The following is a 19,693-nucleotide window of genomic DNA, read 5'->3' as shown; positions in this document are numbered from 1 at the left end:
GGGCCCTGAGGCACTGGAGCAGTGTACCTGGTTGTGGGAGGGGGACCCCATCCCCTTCTCCATGCCTCAGGCCCTGGGCAGGCCCAAGGTGCTGGCGTGGTGTGCCTGGTTGTGCGATGGGTGTCCAGTCCCCTTTTCTATGCCTTGGGTCCCAGGCAGGCCAGAGGTGCTGGCGCAGTGTGCCTGGTTGTGGGAGGGGGTCCAGTACCTGGCTCCATGCCTCATGTCCCAGGATGCACCAAGGTGCTGGCAGTGTCTATGAGCCGGAACTAATTTTTTTGTCTTTTGCTTTCTTCTAAAGTGGGGAACTTCCTGTTGGGACCAGAACTTGAGCTCTGTGGTTTAGCTAAATTGCTGCTTTACTGCTGCTTCCCTAGTGAAGGCTTTTTGTGCAGCTCAGGTTATAATTGACTTTATTTGTACTCCTGGCTCTCCAGAGACTCAGTGCACCTGGGTTGTGTAGTAACTCTGATCTTGGCCTGAGTCTTTTCATCAAACTGCACCCCATGCAATTCTATGTTCCTGACCTGTCTCTTCTCAGTGGTCCTACGCTGATTGGGGTGCCGATCAGCTGTCCTTGCTGTGCCCCAGTGTTCTCCCAGTGGGCCTATCTCTCCCACTGCCTGAGCTGCAAACACTTCCCATGGGACGGGCCATGCACCAGTCCCTTGCAATGGCTCACCAGCCTCTGAGTGGCTCCATTTTCTCAGTTGTTGTGGCTCCTTGCTCCTATGTGGGTCCATGGGAACCCTATTAGTGGTCTTGCTGGCCTGAGGGCCCTCTTCTCCCCTGCCACCTCCAAGCAACTTCATCTGAAGGGCACAGCTGTGGCTTTTGCCGGCTCCTGCTCCATGCACTCAGAAGCTCCAGCCTTAAAGCAGCCATGGCACGAAACACTCAGAGCAGTTTTTTTCTTTCTCTCATTGTGGCTTCTCCCACCTTCATGAACTCCATAAGTCTCTCCTCCTCTTTCCCTAAGTTCTAGTGGCCCCAGCTTGGCTGATGTTGATTTTTTATATTGTTGTAAATTGGTTGCTATCTTTTTTTTCTTCAAATAATGCCAGTAAACATTTATCTTTCAGAAAACGTTAACTTCCATGAAACAAAACAAAGTCTCAAATCTTGTGTTCTGTCGCAGCTCCAATGTCAAAGGGTCATTGAAAAATAATTGGCACTTAAAAACAACTGGTAACAGTTCAGGAAGAAATAGTGACAACGTTTTCAAAAACAGTCATTTCCTATGACTAACGTAACTTTTCATTCAAGAAGAGTGTGGTTCTGCGGTGTCATCTTCATCCTTCAACTTCAGAATAGCTGATAAATTCCCTGGTAAGAGCTACCAAGAGGAGTGGCCTGGTTTAGTTGCACATTGTAATTAGTAAATGTAAGTCCTAAATCACAGGTTCCATACTTATATCCAACAAAATAATCTCCAAAATAGCCATTACACACTGGCTGATTACTGTAGGAATTATGGTAATTGTCATATCCTTGGTCAGAGAAAGTAAAGCCTTCGTTGCAGACTGGGAAGCCAAAAGGAACAAGCACAGAAGACCTTCCATCACCTCCAACTGCCCCATAAACATTTTGGTTTGCTCCCCAAGCATCTCGGTTTGCTCCCCAAGCATCTCAGTTTGCTCTCCTAACATCTCGGTATGCTCCCCAGTCATCTCAGTATGCTCCCAAAGAATCTTGGTATGCTCCTCAAACATCTCGCTGTGTTCCCAAAGGATCTCAGTATGCTCCCGAAACGTCTCGCCGTGCTCCCGAAGGATCTCGGTATGCTGCCCAAGAATCTCGCTGTGCTCCTGAAGGATCTTGGTATGCTCTCCAAACATCTCGCTGTGCTCCCAAAGGATCTCAGTATGCTGCCCAAACATCTTGCTGTGCTCCCGAGGAATCTCAGTATGCTCCCCAAACGTCTCGCTGAGCTCCCAAAGGATCTCGGTATGCTCCCCAAACATCTCGCTGTGCTCCTGAAGGATCTCGGTATGCTGCCCAGGCATCTCGCAGTGCTCCCAAAGGATCTCGGTATGCTCTCCAAGCATCTCGCCGTGCTCCCAAAGGATCTCGGTATGCTCCCCAAACATCTCGCCGTGCTCCCGAAGGATCTCAGTATGCTGCCCAAGCATCTCGCTGTGCTCCCAAAGGATCTCGGTGTGCTCTCCAAGCATCTCGCCGTGCTCCCGAAGGATCTCAGTACGCTGCCCAAGGATCTTGCCGTGCTCCCAAAGAATCTCGGTATGCTCCCCACACGTCTCGGTGTGCTCCCAAAGGATCTTGGTATGCTGCCCAAGCATCTTGCTGTGCACCCGAAAGATCTCGGAATGCTCCCCAAACATCTTGGCGTGCCCTCGAAGAATCTCGGTATGCTTCTCGAACGTCTTGCCGTGCTCCCGAAGGATCTCGGTATGCTCCCCAAGCATCTCACCGTGCTCCCGAAGGTTCTCGGTATGCTCCCCAAACGTCTCGCAGTGCTCCCGAAGGTTCTCGGTATGCTCCCCAAGCATCTCGCCGTGCTCCAAAGGTTCTCAGTATGCTCCCCACACGTCTCGCAGTGCTCCCGAAGGATCTCAGTATGCTCTCCAAGCATCTCGCCGTGCTCCCGAAGGATCTCAGTACGCTGCCCAAGGATCTTGCCGTGCTCCCAAAGAATCTCGGTATGCTCCCCACACGTCTCGGTGTGCTCCCGAAGGATCTTGGTATGCTCCCCAAGCATCTCGCCGTGCTCCAAAGGTTCTCGGTATGCTCCCCACACGTCTCGCAGTGCTCCCGAAGGATCTCAGTATGCTCCCCAAACATCTCGCTGTGCTCCCGAAGGATCTTGGTATGCTTTCCAAGCATCTCGCTGTGCTCCCGAAGGATCTCGGTATGCTCCCCAAGCATCTCGCCGTGCTCCTGAAGGTTCTCGGTATGCTCCCCAAATGTCTAGCAGTGCTCCCGAAGGATATCGGTATGCTCCCCAAACATCTCACTGTGCTCCCGACGGATCTCGGTATGCTGCCCAAGCATCTCACCGTGCTCCTGAAGGATCTCGGTATACTCTCCAAGCATCTCGCCATGCTCCCAACGGATCTCGGTATGCTGCCCAAGCATCTCGCCGTGCTCCCAACGGATCTCGGTATGCTCCCCAAGCATCTCGCTGTGCTCCCGAAGGATCTCGGTTTGCTCCCCAAGCATCTCGCTGTGCTCCCGAAGGATCTCAGTATGCTCCCCAAGCATCTCGCTGTGCTCCCGAAGGATCTCGGTATGCTCCCCAAATATTTCACTGTGCTCCCGACGGATCTCAGTATGCTGCCCAAGCATCTCACCGTGCTCCTGAAGGATCTCGGTATACTCTCCAAGCATCTCGCCATGCTCCCAACGGATCTCGGTATGCTGCCCAAGCATCTCGCCGTGCTCCTGAAGGATCTCGGTATACTCTCCAAGCATCTCGCCATGCTCCCAACGGATCTCGGTATGCTGCCCAAGCATCTCGCCGTGCTCCCGAAGGATCTCGGTATACTCTCCAAGCATCTCGCCATACTCCCAACGGATCTCGGTATGCTGCCCAAGCATCTCGCCGTGCTCCCAACGGATCTCGGTATGCTCCCCAAGCATCTCGCTGTGCTCCCGAAGGATCTCGCTATGCTCCCCAAGCATCTCGCCATGCTCCCAAAGGATCTCGGTTTGCTCCCCAAGCATCTCGCTGTGCTCCCAAAGGATCTCGGTATGCTCCCCAAGCATCTCGCTGTGCTCCTGAAGGATCTCGGTATGCTGCCCAAGCATCTCACCGTGCTCCCAAAGGATCTTGGTATGCTGCCCAAGGATCTCATTGTGCTCCCAAAGAATCTCAGTATGCTCCCCAAACATCTCGCAGTGCTCCTAAAGGATCTCAGTATGCTGCCCAAGCATCTAGCTGTGCTCCCAATGGATCTCGGTATGCTCCCCAAGCATCTCGCTGTGCTCCCGAAGGATCTCAGTATGCTCCCCAAGCATCTCGCTGTGCTCCCGAAGGATCTCGGTATGCTCCCCAAATATTTCACTGTGCTCCCGACGGATCTCAGTATGCTGCCCAAGCATCTCACCGTGCTCCTGAAGGATCTTGGTATACTCTCCAAGCATCTCGCCATGCTCCCAACGGATCTCGGTATGCTGCCCAAGCATCTCGCCGTGCTCCCAACGGATCTCGGTATGCTCCCCAAGCATCTCGCTGTGCTCCCGAAGGATCTCGCTATGCTCCCCAAGCATCTCGCCATGCTCCCAAAGGATCTCGGTTTGCTCCCCAAGCATCTCGCTGTGCTCCCAAAGGATCTCGGTATGCTCCCCAAGCATCTCGCTGTGCTCCTGAAGGATCTCGGTATGCTGCCCAAGCATCTCACCGTGCTCCCAAAGGATCTTGGTATGCTGCCCAAGGATCTCATTGTGCTCCCAAAGAATCTCAGTATGCTCCCCAAACATCTCGCAGTGCTCCTAAAGGATCTCAGTATGCTGCCCAAGCATCTAGCTGTGCTCCCAATGGATCTTGGTAAGCTGCCCAAACATTTAGCTGTGCTCCCCAAGCAACTCAGTTTGCTCTCCAAGCATATTGGCATGCTCTCCAAACATACAGGGGTGCTCCCCACACACCTCAGTTTTCTCCGAGAGCATCCCAGTTTGCACTGGCAATATGTTGGATGCCACCAAGAACATCTCCATTTGCTTCCCAAGCATTTAGGTTTGCTTGGAAGCCTTCTCTTCCTCCCAGCGGTTGCCTATGCCAGCAAATGGAACATTTGTTGACCACTTGCGTTATGACCACATAAGTAATTTTGGGAAGGCAATTTTAATTTCACACCACCTGGAGCCAATTACATGGTATCTTGTCTGGGGCCAAAGAGCCCGGTCATAGCCTGCCCAGGGTCATGAAGCCCTGCCAATAGCCCTCTGACACTAAAGATATAAATGCTGTGACCTTTCCGCCCTTTTCTCCTTACTGCTTGCACAGCCCTAGGCGTAGATCACTGCTGCTTTGCTTGAGATAGCTGAGAAATGTTCCATTTCCTGGAAAGATTTGCCCTGTGATTTTTCCCAGAAAACACCTGCATACTTCCTTATCTGCTGATTCCCTCTTGCTGTCTATATAAGCTGTGACCTTCTGGCTAATAAATGAGACTTGATCAGAATACTGTCTTGTCTCCATTTCTCACGTCTCTTGTCCCATCCAATTCCCACTCTCCCCTCCAGGGTCTGCGTTGAATATCCCGCAGGTCGGGACATTTTTGGCACCCAAACATGGGGCACTGGATACGGGGGATACTGTGAGGAAGACGGCGCATCGGAGGGTCGACCACTGAAAATGAAAGAGTAAAACCTTCATCCGCCATGGGAATCTGCCGCATCAGGATAAGGTGAGTAAGTGCGCCCGATAATGGCACAAGAATTAAGTTGTCATGATGTCTACATAAGACAGTTACAAAAAGCTTTAAAGATGCGAGGAGTAAAGGTTAAAACAACTGATCTATTAAGATTTTTTGATTTCATGCGGAATCTTTGTCCTTGGTTCCCAGAAGAAGGGACTATTAATTATAAAAAGTGGCCTCGAGTTGGAGATGCTTTACAAGATTTCTATGAGACTTTTGGGCCAGAAAAGGTCCCCGTTACTGCCTTCTCCTATTGGAATTTAATCAGGGACATGATTCAGGATAGGGAAAAATCCCCAGAAGTTTCAGAAACTGTGGCCCAAACTGAAAAAATATTAAAAGCCAGTTCCAAGACTGACCTCTGAAATCCCTCTCCACCGCCTAGGGAGGACGTAGATCTAATCTCCCTAGAAGATGAGAGTGAGGAGGTCAAGGCAGCCAGTGCCATACCTAAGAGATCTGAAAAGTATCCACTATTAAAATTCCAGGATGATAAGGAGGCACAGAATCCTGATCCCTCAGGAGTTGATTGGGGCGATCTGGACACAGAGGACGCTGAATACCATGCACCAGATGATGCATTCTTGGCTCAGCCCTTGTGCCCTCCCCCTTACAATTTGCCCTCCACTCCCTCAGTGGTGACAGTATCAGATCCTTTAAAAAATTTAGAGTCAAAAGTTCAACAATTAGAAAAACAAATTCTCTTAGAGGAAGAGCTCCAGGTCTTAACAACCAAACTTCAAGAATTACAAACAAAACGTAAGAATACAACATGTCAAACTAAAGCGACTGGCTACTGCCCTCCATTAAACAACAAGTTAGCCACCCCCCCACAGAAAGAGCTCCCATTCATGTAGATCAAAGTCTTTTTGACCAACTTGAGGACTTCCCAGTATCTGAATCTGTGGATAACGTGGGACGAATTACCCGCAAATATGACAGACTGCGATTTAATGTTATCAAAGAGCTAAAAGGCGCCATTTCCCAATATGGGCCCACAGCGCCTTATACCCTCGCTATATTAGAATCTGTGGCTGAAAGCTGGCTCACTCCTATAGATTGGAACACCCTTGTCAGAGCCACACTCTCAGTGGGTGATTACTTACTCTGGAAGTCCGAATTTTTTGAAAACTGCAAAGACATTGCTAGAAAAAACCTTCAGGCTGATAAAGATTGGGGTCTTGATAAGTTGACCGGCTCTGGTGACTATTCTAGTATTGAGGAACAAAAAAACTATGACCCAGGTCTATTTTCCCAAATTCAAACAGCCGCTTTAAAGGCTTGGAGAAGGCTCCCAGCTAAGGGGGATTCAAGCGCTTCGCTTACAGGAGTAAAACAAGGGCCTGAAGAGCCTTTTTCAGATTTTGTTAACTGGCTAATGACAACAGCAGATAGGTTATTAGGCAATGCGAGTACGAATCTTGATTATGTAAAACAATTGGCTTTTGAAAATGCTAATCCTGCATGCCAGGCAGCCATTAGGCCCTGCAAAAATAAAACTGACCTCCAAGGATATATTCGTCTTTGCTCGAACATTGGCTCCTCTTATCAACAAGGTCTAGCCATGGCCGCAGCCCTCAGTGGACAAACAGTAAAGGATTTTTTAGCTAATAAAGGCCAAAATAATAAAGGTTGCTTTAAATGTGGCAAGCCTGGTCATTTTGCTAAAAACTTTCAGGAATGCCAGACAAAAGCCGTAGTCACCAAGCCTCCTGGACTTTGCCCACGATGTAAAAGAGGAAAACATTGGGCAAATGAATGTAGATCCAAAACTGATGCTCAGGGAAATCCCTTACCACCCCCTCAGGGAAACGGAAAAAGGGGCCAGCCCCAGGCCCCGAGCCAAAGTGGGGCTATCAAGTTTGTCCCAGCCAACAACAATCCGTTTCAAACCTCACTAGAGCAACCCCAAGGAGTGCAGGACTGGACCTCTGTTCCACATCCCACACAGTATTAACTTCTGAAATGGGACCTCAAATTTTAAATACAAGGGTCTTTGGTCCATTGCCCCCTGGTACTTTTGGACTTGTCCTTGGTCGTGGCTGTTCAATATTCAAAGGGCTACAGATTTTTCCCGGAGTAATTGATAATGATTTTACTGGAGAAATTAAGCTTCTGTCCAAAGCAACTACTGACATTGTCATGATTCCACAAGGAGAAAGAGTAGCCCAGTTTATCCTACTTCCTCTAGTTAAAACAAATAATAAAGCCCGTAATATTGTGAGAGGTGCAGGCAATTTTGGATCCTCAGATGCTTACTGGGTCCAACAGATTTCCCGTCAAAAACCCTCTCTTACCTTATGGTTGGATGGTAAACAATTCACTGGCTTAATAGATACTGGGGCTGATGTTACAATCATTAGACAAGAGGATTGGCCCGCCACTTGGCCCCTTTGTGATACCTTAACCAATCTAAAGGGAATTGGACAAAGCCGCAATCCTAAACAGAGTTCTAAATTTCTTACATGGACTGATAAGGAAAATAATTCAGGTCTTATTCAACCGTATGTTATCCCTTACTTGCCTGTCAATCTTTGGGGCAGGGATCTGCTCTCACAAATGAAAATAATAATGTGCAGCCCTAATGAAATAGTTACAGCACAAATGCTGTCTCAAGGATATAGTCCAGGCAAAGGTTTAGGAAAACAGGAACAAGGTATTTTGCAACCCATTCAGGCAACTGGCCAACTTAATAAACAGGGCCTTGGAAATTTTTGATTTCGGCCATTGACAAGCCTGTACCCCAAAGGCATGCTGACCCTATAACTTGGAAGTCAAGCGAGCCCATTTGGGTTGATCAGTGGCCATTAACCTCGGAAAAATTATGTGTCGCCCAACAGTTAGTACAGGAACAGTTACTGGCAGGACACATTGTTGAGAGTAACTCCCCCTGGAATACTCCTATATTTGTTATTAGAAAAAAATCTGAAAAATGGAGACTGCTTCAGGACCTAAGAGCTGTTAATGCCACAATGGTGGTTATGGGCGCTTTGCAACCTGGCTTGCCATCCCCAGTGGCAATTCCTTCAGGCTCTTTTAAAATTGTTATAGATCTCAAAGATTGCTTTTTCACAATTCCCCTACATGCTAGTGACCAAAAACGTTTTGCTTTTAGTCTCCCCTCCATAAATTTTAAGGAACCCATGAAACGATACCAATGGCGGGTCCTGCCCCAGGGAATGGCCAATAGTCCTACCTTATGCCAAAAATTTGTGGCTGCAGTCATTCAACCAATCAGAGATCTGTGGAAAGATATGTACATTATACACTATATGGATGACATTTTACTTGCCGGTGATTCAAAAGACAGGGTTTTACAATGTTTTATCCAGCTTGAAAAGCAGTTAGCTTTATCAGGTTTACAAATAGCTCCAGAAAAGATACAGTTTCATGATCCCTACACATTTTTGGGTTTCATATGACGGGACACAAAATTACTAACCAGAAGTCTTCCATCCGCACAGATCAATTACAAACCCTTAATGATTTTCAAAAACTTTTAGGCAATATAAATTGGCTCCGTCCATATTTAAAACTTACTCCTGGAGACCTAAAGCCCTTATTTGATATTTTAAAAGGAAATCCTGACCCTAAATCTTCCAGATCTCTCTCTCCAGAAGCACTGACTACATTACAAAAAGTAGAAAATGCTGTTGCAGCTCAATTTGTCTCTTACTTGGATTCTACCCAACCCTTAACGTTTATTATATTCAATACGGCTCTTGTCCCTACTGGGCTATTTTGGCAGAACAACCCTATTATGTGGGTTCATTTACCTTCATCACCAAAAAAAACCTTGCTTCCTTACTTTGATGCTGTTGCAGATTTAATTATATTAGGTCAAGAAAATAGTAGAAAGTACTTTGGGCTTGAACCACACAAATTAATCCAGCCCTACACCCAACAACAGGTCCACTGGCTTTTACAAAATTCTGATACTTGGGTAGTGGCTTGTGCCTCTTATGAAGGCACAATAGACAATCATTATCCATCCAATAAACTTATTCAGTTTTGTAACTTACACACTTTTGTTTTTCCCCGAGTTACTCGTAACTCGCCGGTAACTAATGCCCTTTTGGTTTTTACTGATGGTTCATCCACAGGGACTGCAGCTTATACCATTAATAATCACACAGTCCACTTTACTACTTGTTATACTTCTGCCCAACTTGTGGAGTTACAAGCTGTTATCCAGGTTTTTTTTAACCTTCCCAAATCAGGCTCTCAGTCTTTATACTGATAGTGCCTATTTAGCCAATTCTATCCCCCTTTTAGAAACAGTTCCCCAAATCAAACATACCTCCACTGCCACTGAGCTTTTTTTGCAATGCCAAAAACTGATTCAACAAAGACGTTTGCCCTTTTTTATAGGTCATGTTAGAGCACGTTCCTACCTCCCAGGCCCTCTCGCCATGAGAAACAAATTGGCTGATGCGGCCACTAAAACAGTGGCCACCATTACCGCTGATCCTGTTACACAGGCACAAACTACTCACTCCCTTCATCATATTAATGCTCACACACTTAGGTTAATGTTTCAAATCACTAGAGAAAAAGCTAGACAGATAGTTAAACAGTGTCCTTCCTGTGTTACACTTTTGCCTGTTCCCCATTTGGGAGTTAATCCTCGAGGACTTGTCCCAAATATGCTTTGGCAAATGGATGTTACTCATTTATCAGAATTTGGTAATCTAAAATATGTTCACGTGTCCATAGACACCTACAGTGGGTTTTTGCTCTCTACTTTACAGACAGGAGAAGCAACCAAACATGTTATTGCTCATTTGCTACATTTTTTTTCAATCCTGGGAATCCCAAAACAGATTAAAATGGACAATGGCCCTGGCTATACCTCCAAGGCTTTCCAAGATTTTTGTGCTAGATTACAAATTCAACATATTACAGACATTCCCTATAACCCTCAAGGCCAAGGAATTGTCGAAAGAGCCCACTTATCTTTAAAAACTTGCCTTGAAAAAATAAAAAAGGGGGAATGGTACCCCACAAGAGGCTCCCCCAGGAATTTACTAAGTCATGCCCTTTTCATCCTTAATTTTTCAAATCTTGATGTCAACGGCAAATCAGCAGCTGACCGTTTTTGGCATTCCGAGTCCCAATCACAATTTGCCATGGTCAAATGGAAGGACCCCCTAGATAACTCCTGGAATGGCCCAGATCCAGTTTTCATCTGGGGTAGAGGTTCAGTCTGTGTTTTTTCTCGCACTCGTAACTCGGCCAGATGGCTGCCAGAACGGCTGGTTAAACAAGTTGATCATAACCTCTCAGCCAGGGATTCGGTAGATCCCTGAGAATGTATTTTTCTTTTCTTTTCCACAGGGGTCATGGCAACCAGCATTTTCTTCCTGATTGTTGGTTTGTCTGGTCAACTGCCCAAGGTCCAGTCTGGCTTTGGAGATCCTGGACTCGCTCGCCAATTGGTGAACAAACAGTACGGAAAACCATGTGATTGCAAGGTGGGACCGTTTCTAGTCCTCTTACATCATACATATCTGTTGTAGATTGTGACACCCATTCAGCTTATTTGTCCTCATCATCTCCTGCTTATAGTTGTGTTGAAAAACCTAAGTTTGGGGCCGGCCCGTGGCTCACTCGGGAGAGTGCGGTGCTGATAACACCAAGGCCCCGGGTTCAGATCCCATGTACGGACGGCCGGTTCGCTCACTGGCTGAGCATGGTGCTGACAACACCAAGTCAAGGGTTAAGATCCCCTTACCGGTCATCTTTTAAAAAAAAAAGAAAAAGAAAAAGAAAAACCTAAGTTCATAGCCAGCAGTGGTGGTAGCCTTAAGCCATGTCCTTGCAGCACGTTTGCTGAATCTACGCATAGCACTTGTTATTCTTCATACCAATTGTGCACTTCTGGAAACCAAACATACTTCACAGCCACCCTGATTAAAAATTATGCAGGGACTTTTGGAGGGGATCTTGCAGGTCCTCCTTCTGCTGTTGGGCTTGCCTCGAATAAGTACGCCCAAGGCTCTTGTACAAGTTCAGTAGGTCAACCTGTTTGTTGGTCCACCACTCCCCTCGTTCACATATCTGATGGAGGAGGCCCTCAAGACCAAACTAGAATTCTAAAAGTGGAAACAAAAATTCAAGAAATGCATGACATTTTGTTTCCTCAACTTACCTATCACCCCCTGGCCCTGCCCAAGAACAGGCGCGATTTAGGGCTTGATCCTCAGACCTCCAACCTTCTTTATGCAACTCATAAGTTGCTTAATGCCACCAATCCTGATCTTGCTCAAAATTGTTGGCTCTGTCTGATAGTAGGACAGCCTGTCCCTGTTGCTTTTCCCGCTTTGTCTTTTAATTATTCTGATGGTCATCAGTGTTCATTAACTTTCCCTTTGCAGGTACAACCTTTACAGTTTTATAATGCTACTTGTTTCATTTCCCCTTCAGTTAATAATAGTTTTGAGGTCGATGTTGGGTTTGCTACATTTGCAAATTGTTAGTCATTTATCAACATTTCTACTTCCTTGTGTTCCCATAACAGTTCGGTTTTTGTCTGTGGTAGTAATAAAGCTTATACCCAATTACCCACTAACTGGACAGGGTTATGTGTTTTGGCTCTCCTTCTGCCCGATGTAGATGTTATACCTGGGAGCGAACCCATCCCTGTCCCTACTTTTGAGCATATAGCTGGAAGATCTAAAAGGGCTGTACAGTTTATTCCTTTACTTGCTGGTTTGGGAATTTCTGTAGCAGTTGCTACTGGAACTGCCGGTCTCACCCATTCTCTATCTCAATATCCAAAATTGTCTACCCAGCTGATTTCGGATGTACAAGCCCTTTCCCAAACTATACAGGACCTCCAAGACCAATTAGATTCCCTGGCAGAAGTAGTCTTACAAAACAGAAGAGGTCTCGATTTACTAACTGCAGAACAAGGAGGTGTTTGTTTAGCCCTACAGGAAAGATGCTGCTTCTATGCCAACAAATCCGGGATAGTTCGAGACTGTATCAAACAACTACAAGACGACTTAGAAAAGAGAAGAAAACAACTGGCAGAAAACCCCCTTTGGACTGGACTTAATGGATTCCTTCCTTATCTCTTACCCTCTTTAGGGCCACTTGTGGGCTTGCTTCTTTTGCTTTCTTTGGGGCCCTTTTTACTTAATAAAGTCACAGCCTTTGTTAAACAACAAATTGAGGCTATTCAGGCAAGGCCTATACAGGTCCATTATCAACGCCTTGAGATGCAAGAACAAAGTGGTGCCTAAATACCACCACATTCACCTTAACAAATGCTGCCTCTGTGAGCTGAACTGGATAGCCAAAGACGGGTAAGAGGGTAAGTCCCCCGCACCACCCTAAACAAAAGACTGCCATTTCTATGATGGGTACTGTGCTCGGGATGGGTTACCCCAACCTAAGACAGGCACAGTTCCCGAGAGGTTCTCTTGGCTTGAAAAAATAAAAAAGGGGGACCTGTCTGGGGCCAAAGAGCCCTGTCATAGCCTGCCCAGGGTCATGAAGCCCTGCCAATAGCCCTCTGACACTAAAGATATAAATGCTGTGACCTTTCCGCCCTTTTCTCCTTACTGCTTGCACAGCCCTAGGCGTAGATCACTGCTGCTTTGCTTGAGATAGCTGAGAAATGTTCCATTTCCTGGAAAGATTTGCCCTGTGATTTTTCCCAGAAAACACCTGCATACTTCCTTATCTGCTGATTCCCTCTTGCTGTCTATATAAGCTGTGACCTTCTGGCTAATAAATGAGACTTGATCAGAATACTGTCTTGTCTCCATTTCTCACGTCTCTTGTCCCATCCAATTCCCACTCCCCCCTCCAGGGTCTGTGTTGAATATCCCGCGGGTCGGGACAGTATCTGGTTTCTAACAGCTTCCTCGCTGATGCGTCATTAGTGTAGGTGATAAAACAGAAAGCTCGCCTTTCTTTTGTTCTTGGACACGCTGGAAACACAATATCCTCAATCTCTCCAAATGCCCCAAAGTACGCTCTGACTTTTTCTTCAGAGGCATGAGGGTTCAGCCCGCCCACAAAAACCTTTCTCGGAGGGAATATGGGATCATGGCTTTAGCCTTTTTAAAATCTATTTTCTTGCCGTCCAGTTTGTGCTGTTCTATTTGGAGCACCTTTTCAGCGGTGGCACTATCTTTGAAAAGCACGAACCCGAACCCTCTGGAGAGGCCAGTGTCTGGGTCGGTTTTAATCGTAAAGTCTACTATGTCGCCGAACTGATACAAATATTCAAGAAGAACTCGCTTACTGATTTCGCGGGCGAGTCCCCCGATGAACAGTTTGCAGGGGTCCTGATGTCTCCTGCTGGCCTCGATCCTGAAACCTTCATATAATGGTTGGATTTTGTTAGGTCGGCTCACTGGCAAAGCTGGCGGCCTCCATGGTAGCGAGGCTGGCGGCGGCGGCGACAATGGTGGCAGCATGGCTGAGGCTCAGCTGGCAGAGATGGAATATGGGAACTGATGGGAACTGGTCGGGGGAGGTGACCTAAATTGGTTGATTTCTGGGAGAGAGTGTCGCTGGGGACCGTCTATTCCGCCATCTTGATCAGAAGAGGGACCGTGACTTTTAAACATTTCTTAGGTCTAGAGATCAGTTTAGAATGATATGGGTTTTTTTTTTTTTTTTTTTTTGGACCAGTAAGGTAATCGCCACCCTCGGCACGGTGTAGTCTGCACCACGCTCAGTCAGTGAGCGCACCGGCCATCCCTATATAGGATCCGAACCGCGGCCTCGGCGCTACCAGCGCCGCACTCTCCCAAGTGAGCCACAGGGCCAGCCCAGAATGGTGTTTTCTAGACTTACTTAACCTTGGCCATGGAATGCATTAAAAAATAATAAAGTATTGACAGAATATCAGCAAACATATATATGCTATAAGGCAAGCTGGTATGAAAGAAGACAGAAGAAATGGTCTCACATGAATTTCCTTAAAAAAAAAATAATAAAGCAAAGTGTCTTTTAATTTACATGTTCTTATAAAACTTTTAAAATTGTTTTATATATTTTGTGTCTCTTATATATTTGTGTTTTAAATTTTTTAAAGTATATTTCGTGTCTTGTATATATTTATGCTTTAAATATTTTGCGTCTTTTAAAAATCACCAATCTCTGTACTGGAAACAGCATTGTTGTGGCGAGAGGTATAACAGGCAGAGCCTTGGGTCTATGCTTTCTGCACAATGTTCTGTGAAAAGTTCACCCTGACCAGATACACTGTAGCAAAAGGAAGAAGGATGGGACTGTATTGCTGTGTGGTATTTGTGTCCTCTTAAATTAGGCTGATCCAAAAATAGTGTTCATTTTTTCATCTTAAGTAACTTATATCTAATTGTTTTTTCTTTTAGAAGGTTAAAGCTCAGATTGCTCATCTTCACTTTAAATTATTCTAAATTTGTGTTTGGTTCAGATATCATTTAGAACCCCAAGACCCTTCTTTTTATTTAAAGATTTCTTATTTTAGCCATCAGTCTAAGGAGAGCAAGTTGTGTATAACTGCTTACTACTCAAAAGACATTGCTTACTGTCATGAACATATGCTGAAATTATGTGATCAGGTGTGTAACATTTGTGGTAGTGCATCAATCGATGATGTGCATGGGAGTACATTAGGACTGCGTTTGGTTGCATGTAACAGGAATCTGACAACAATGGCTTAACTAAATAGGGGTGTTTGTTTTCCTACAACAAAAAATTACAGTTGAGCAGTCCAGAGCTGGTGCAGTGACTCTATGATATTAATAGGGACCCCAGCTTCATCTGGATCCCTGGGTCACCATCCTTAGCATGTGGCTTTTGTCATCATAGTCACTAGCTGGCTGCTGCACTTCCAGGCACCATGTCTGTGGCTCAGGTAGGAGGAAAGAGGACAAGGACAAAAGGCAAAGGGTGCAAACCAGCCGTGTTATTCCCTTTTACCAAGAAAACATCTTTCTGAAAGGCAATTTGGGAGTCATCCCCTTACATCACACTGACCCAAACTCTGTTACATGGCCAACACCAGCAGCAAAGGAGCTGAGAAAAAGCAAGTCTTGGAGCTGGGCCCTTGGGCACCCTGAATAAAACTGCAACTCCATTGGTAAGGAAGGTGGGGAGAGTGGATGTTGTGTAGGTGGTTATCGGGAGCTGCTGCCATCAGTTTACAAGACAATTGGTAAATGCTGCCCCTGCCTCAAAGTACCGAGCAAATGTCCTCCAGAGACTATTCCAGCTCTTTCTATTAAAGGAAAATTATTACATAATTAAAATAATAATATGTGTTGAGTTTATTTTTTACATATGTGCTTTTCTAGAATAAATTTTGGTAGAAAAAATAGAGTTGGTGTCAATTATTTTAATGGAACATATTAATTTCTTTACAGCACAGATAGGAATATTTTGCCTCAGTCATAGAAATAATCAATTCCAAATGACAGTTATATTTTATATTAAGAAAACCCAAAACCTACTTCAAGATTTCTTTAGATAATACACTCTCAGATTAAAAATTATAATTTAATTTTAAATTTAAAAATATGTTTATATATCTTAGTACCAAACTTATTACATCCTACTTAGGACTACTAATTTGCATTTCCAAATTCCAAATGGATAAATAGTAACACATGGTATACTTCCTGGATAATTCTTCTAAAAACAATAATGAAAACTTGTTAATCTGAATCTTTTTAATATCTGTTTCATTGTTTTGGCATATTCACATCATTTTCAACAACATTGATTTGACTTGAAAACAAAAAGCATCTTGGCACATATTTCTTTACCTCCATACCAACTTAAATTTGCCTCTGCCTGCCGCAGCCACAAAGTTTTTACTCTTCTTCTGACACTAGTTCACATCCTGAATGAAATTAATCCTCCTTTCCTGCACTCATCTCTAAATAACTTCATTTTTAAAAGTAGAAATGATGCCTGTTACTTTCAAATGTAATGCAACCTTATTGTAAAGAAATAAAAACATCACAAACATTTACATCTTAGCTAGCACAAATCCCCTCTCATAGGTAACTGTTAATGTTATTTATATTCCTGCAGAGTTTTTCAACACAAATACAGTAGTCCCCCCTTATCTGCTGCTTTGGTTGCCTGCTGTCAACCATAACACAAAAATATTAAGATATTTTAAAAGAGAGAATGAGAGGAGAGAGAGCACATTCACATAAATTTTATCATAGGATATTGTTATTTTTTTTCAAACTGTATCCAGCTTTATTAAAGATACTTTTCATAAACAGCCATGCTATTTCAGGCAGGACATGGGCAGACATTTGTTAGCAGTATACAACAACTTTCAAACTCCCTTCTTCAATGGACTACCAAAATCAGAAAGCCACTATAAAACCCAATGAAGTCTTCATCCGAAGTTCTGAACAGGGAAAGTTTGGAGTGAGGGTTGACATTTCACATTTAGAATGTTGTTTAACAACTTTTCACAAGCCGACCCTGACTTTCAGGAAATGAAATGAAAATGGCAGAATTAATCTCAAGATCCACAATATAGAAAAGAATTGCTGCTCTCTTGAGGGATGCTATCTCAGTGGCATACTGGAAAGTCCAGATTGCCTGACATAATGGTAACCAATTTCTGAGGGTCAGGTCCCAACAGGCCTCTGAGCTTAAGGGAGTTAGGTCTATGCTGAAGGAGGAAAGAGACAAGAAGACATAAAAACAAATTTTAGTTTTTCCACACCACAAGGCATTTGTGCCAAGGTGGCTATTTGTGTCAACATCAGGGAATCCCTCCTCTTGGGAGCCAAGAGGAAGTCTCTCAAAACTAGAAGGGAAAGGCATTTTCCCCAAATCAATCCAGCTTTGGAGACATTCTATTAGTGACATATGCCCCTTCCCCCCAAAACAATGAAGTGTTCTGTGTGCTAACAACATAGCTTAAAAAAAAAAAAGGTAAAACAAAATTCTGCATTTTTATAAAACTTGATAAAAAAAATAGTATTTCAAACTGTACAGTCAAGTTGAAGGTATACCTGTTCCCCAATGTTCATTGCAGCACTCTTTACAATAACCAAGAGTTGGAACCAGCCCAAATGTCCATCATCGGATGAGTGGATACGGAAAATGTGGTACATCTACACAATGGAATACTACTCAGCTATAAAAACAAATGAAATACTGCCATTTGCAACAACATGGATGGACCTTGAGAGAATTATATTAAGTGAAACGAGTCAGGCACAGAAAGAGAAATACCACATGTTCTCACTTATTGGTGGGAGCTAAAAATTAATATATAAATTCACACACACACACACAAAACGGGGGGGGAAGAAGATATAACAACTACAATTACTTGAAATTGATACGACAAGCAAACAGAAAGGACATTGTTGGGGGGGAGGGAGGAGAGGGAGGAGGGAGGGAGGTTTTGGTAAGGGGCAACAATAATCATCCACAATGTATATCGACAAAATAAAATTAAAACAAAAACAAAAACAAAAAAAAACAAAACTGTACAGTCACCAGAAGTACAGATATCAAAAATGCACACACTTCACCTGGCTTCTCCAGCACCTTCGGCTTTCTGTGCCTGGTCTGTTTTGGCATCTCCATTTTCTGCAGGGTTATTCCCATCCTTGCCAGCATCATCTTTTCCCTTTTTCCCTTTGGGTATCTTCTCTCCTTTCTTTGCAGGGGTCTTTTTAGGCTTAGGGTCTGGCTTTGGAGGAGCAGGTTTAGCAGACAATCTTGCAGATATTCTCTGTGGTTCATCTTTCACCTTTGCTTTATCTCCTTTAGCATCCCCTTCAGCCTTTCTCTTGGACATGGTGGCAATGGCAGTGGGACATAGGCCCTGGACGTGGGGATGCAGAGGTGTGTGGGCTTTGGTCGGTCCAGGGGTCGTTCTTGCCTCTTCTTCTTCACACTGCTCCTACTATATTGTTATAATTGTTCTGTTTTATTATTATTAACATCTCTTACTGTGCCTAACTTATAAATTAAACTTTATCGTAAATATGTATGTTTAAGAAAAACAGTATATCTAGGGTTTGGTACTATCTGTGGTTTCAGGCATCTACCGGGGGTCTTGGAACATATCCTCAACAATAAGGGGGACTGCTGTATATTTTTAGTATGTAAAAATATATACATAGAAGATGTTGACTGTCTACACAACATCCACCTTTGTTCTTTTCTAAACAACCTTATTTTGGGAACTCAAGATATTTTTTGTGCCAAGAGTTGGCTTAAGAAGGGCACATGATGCAATTCTGTCCGTTGAGACTCAAGAATCAGTCAGCTGGGGCCTTCTGGAAAAGACTGCTCATGTCACCAGGTGGAAGCAGCCTCTCTTCCTCCACTGGACATTACCACTGCAGCTGTCTGTGTCTGTGAGGGCGCAAGCCACAGAAGCAAGAGGGCATGTTGAATATGGACTTCCAATAAGGGTGTGAGGGCTAATGTCCTCACTGAGTAAGTCACATAAGCCAGGGTTTTCTGTTTTGCAGCTGAAGACATCTTAATTGATAGTTTATATATTTTTGTTATTATTATTGTAGAAATGGAATCTCATTATCCCGGTTGATCATCTGGTCCCTGTTTGCATGGGGCTTTCAAGGTCTTAAACTACAGGTCCCAAGTTCCAGCAACCTCTTTAGTCCCTGGAAATCCTGAACCATTGGTTACTCCTACATTGTGGATATTTCTGCAACTTTCTTTTTCACTTAATTTATCTTGCATATCTTTCATATTAATATATAAATACATATATTGCTAAATTGGGGTATATAGCATTCTTTTGGATGGGTCATTTTACTAATATACTTTTTAATGACCCTAAACTACTGTTTTTGTCAGTAGTATTGTTCCCTGTTGGTTTTAAAAGAATTATTATTTAAGCACTCAGTTCTCAACTCTTTTTTGTTTGTTTTGCTTTTAGTATTTGATATAAAGTGATCTTCAAGTAGATACAAGAGACCATAAAATAAACAAAAAACACTCGGAGGCACCATGTTTTAACTTGCTGCCTACTCATCAGCCTCCCTTAATAAAACCATTACACTCCTTCCATCTTAATTCCACCTATCACTTTCTCTTTTCCTTTGTTCTATCCTCATGGACTTTGGGTTTGAAAGAAGAATTTGCTGATGTCACTGTGAAGGGTCTCCAGTTCTGCATCTCACTCCAAATGAATGTTTCCAAACTTGAAATGAATTTGCTGGAATCTAATTTTTACCTAATTTTGAAGCATGAGGTAGAAGAGTCAACCAAATTTCTGGGGAATTCTTAGATCAAGAACATTTTGTTCTGTATCAGAAATTTTTCAAAATTACCCTTGAAAGACATCTTTC

General features: G+C 44.2%; 1 protein-coding gene and 1 pseudogene across 1 annotated transcript; both read right to left on the bottom strand.

Annotated features, from left to right (window-relative positions):
* Window positions 1–4,770: 4,770 nt before the first annotated feature.
* Window positions 4,771–13,813, bottom strand: LOC134362536 (heterogeneous nuclear ribonucleoprotein D-like; annotated as a pseudogene).
* A 4,082-nt stretch (window positions 13,814–17,895) lies between these two features.
* LOC134363290 (non-histone chromosomal protein HMG-17-like) lies at window positions 17,896–18,168 on the bottom strand. The gene has a single exon (XM_063078872.1). It carries the CDS (start codon window positions 18,166–18,168, stop codon window positions 17,896–17,898), a length of 273 nt encoding a protein of 90 aa, XP_062934942.1.
* Between the last annotated feature and the right edge of the window lie 1,525 nt (window positions 18,169–19,693).

Source organism: Cynocephalus volans, chromosome 14 (assembly GCF_027409185.1).
Source record: "Cynocephalus volans isolate mCynVol1 chromosome 14, mCynVol1.pri, whole genome shotgun sequence".
Classification (NCBI taxonomy): Eukaryota; Metazoa; Chordata; class Mammalia; order Dermoptera; family Cynocephalidae; genus Cynocephalus; species Cynocephalus volans.
Note: the sequence above shows the minus strand (reverse complement) of the source record. Positions and strands in the feature narration are given on the sequence as shown.

Excerpts from the sequence above, each read along its gene's own strand:
- LOC134363290 (XM_063078872.1), bottom strand. The coding sequence starts at position 18,168 with ATGTCCAAGAGAAAGGCTGAAGGGGATGCTAAAGGAGATAAAGCAAAG.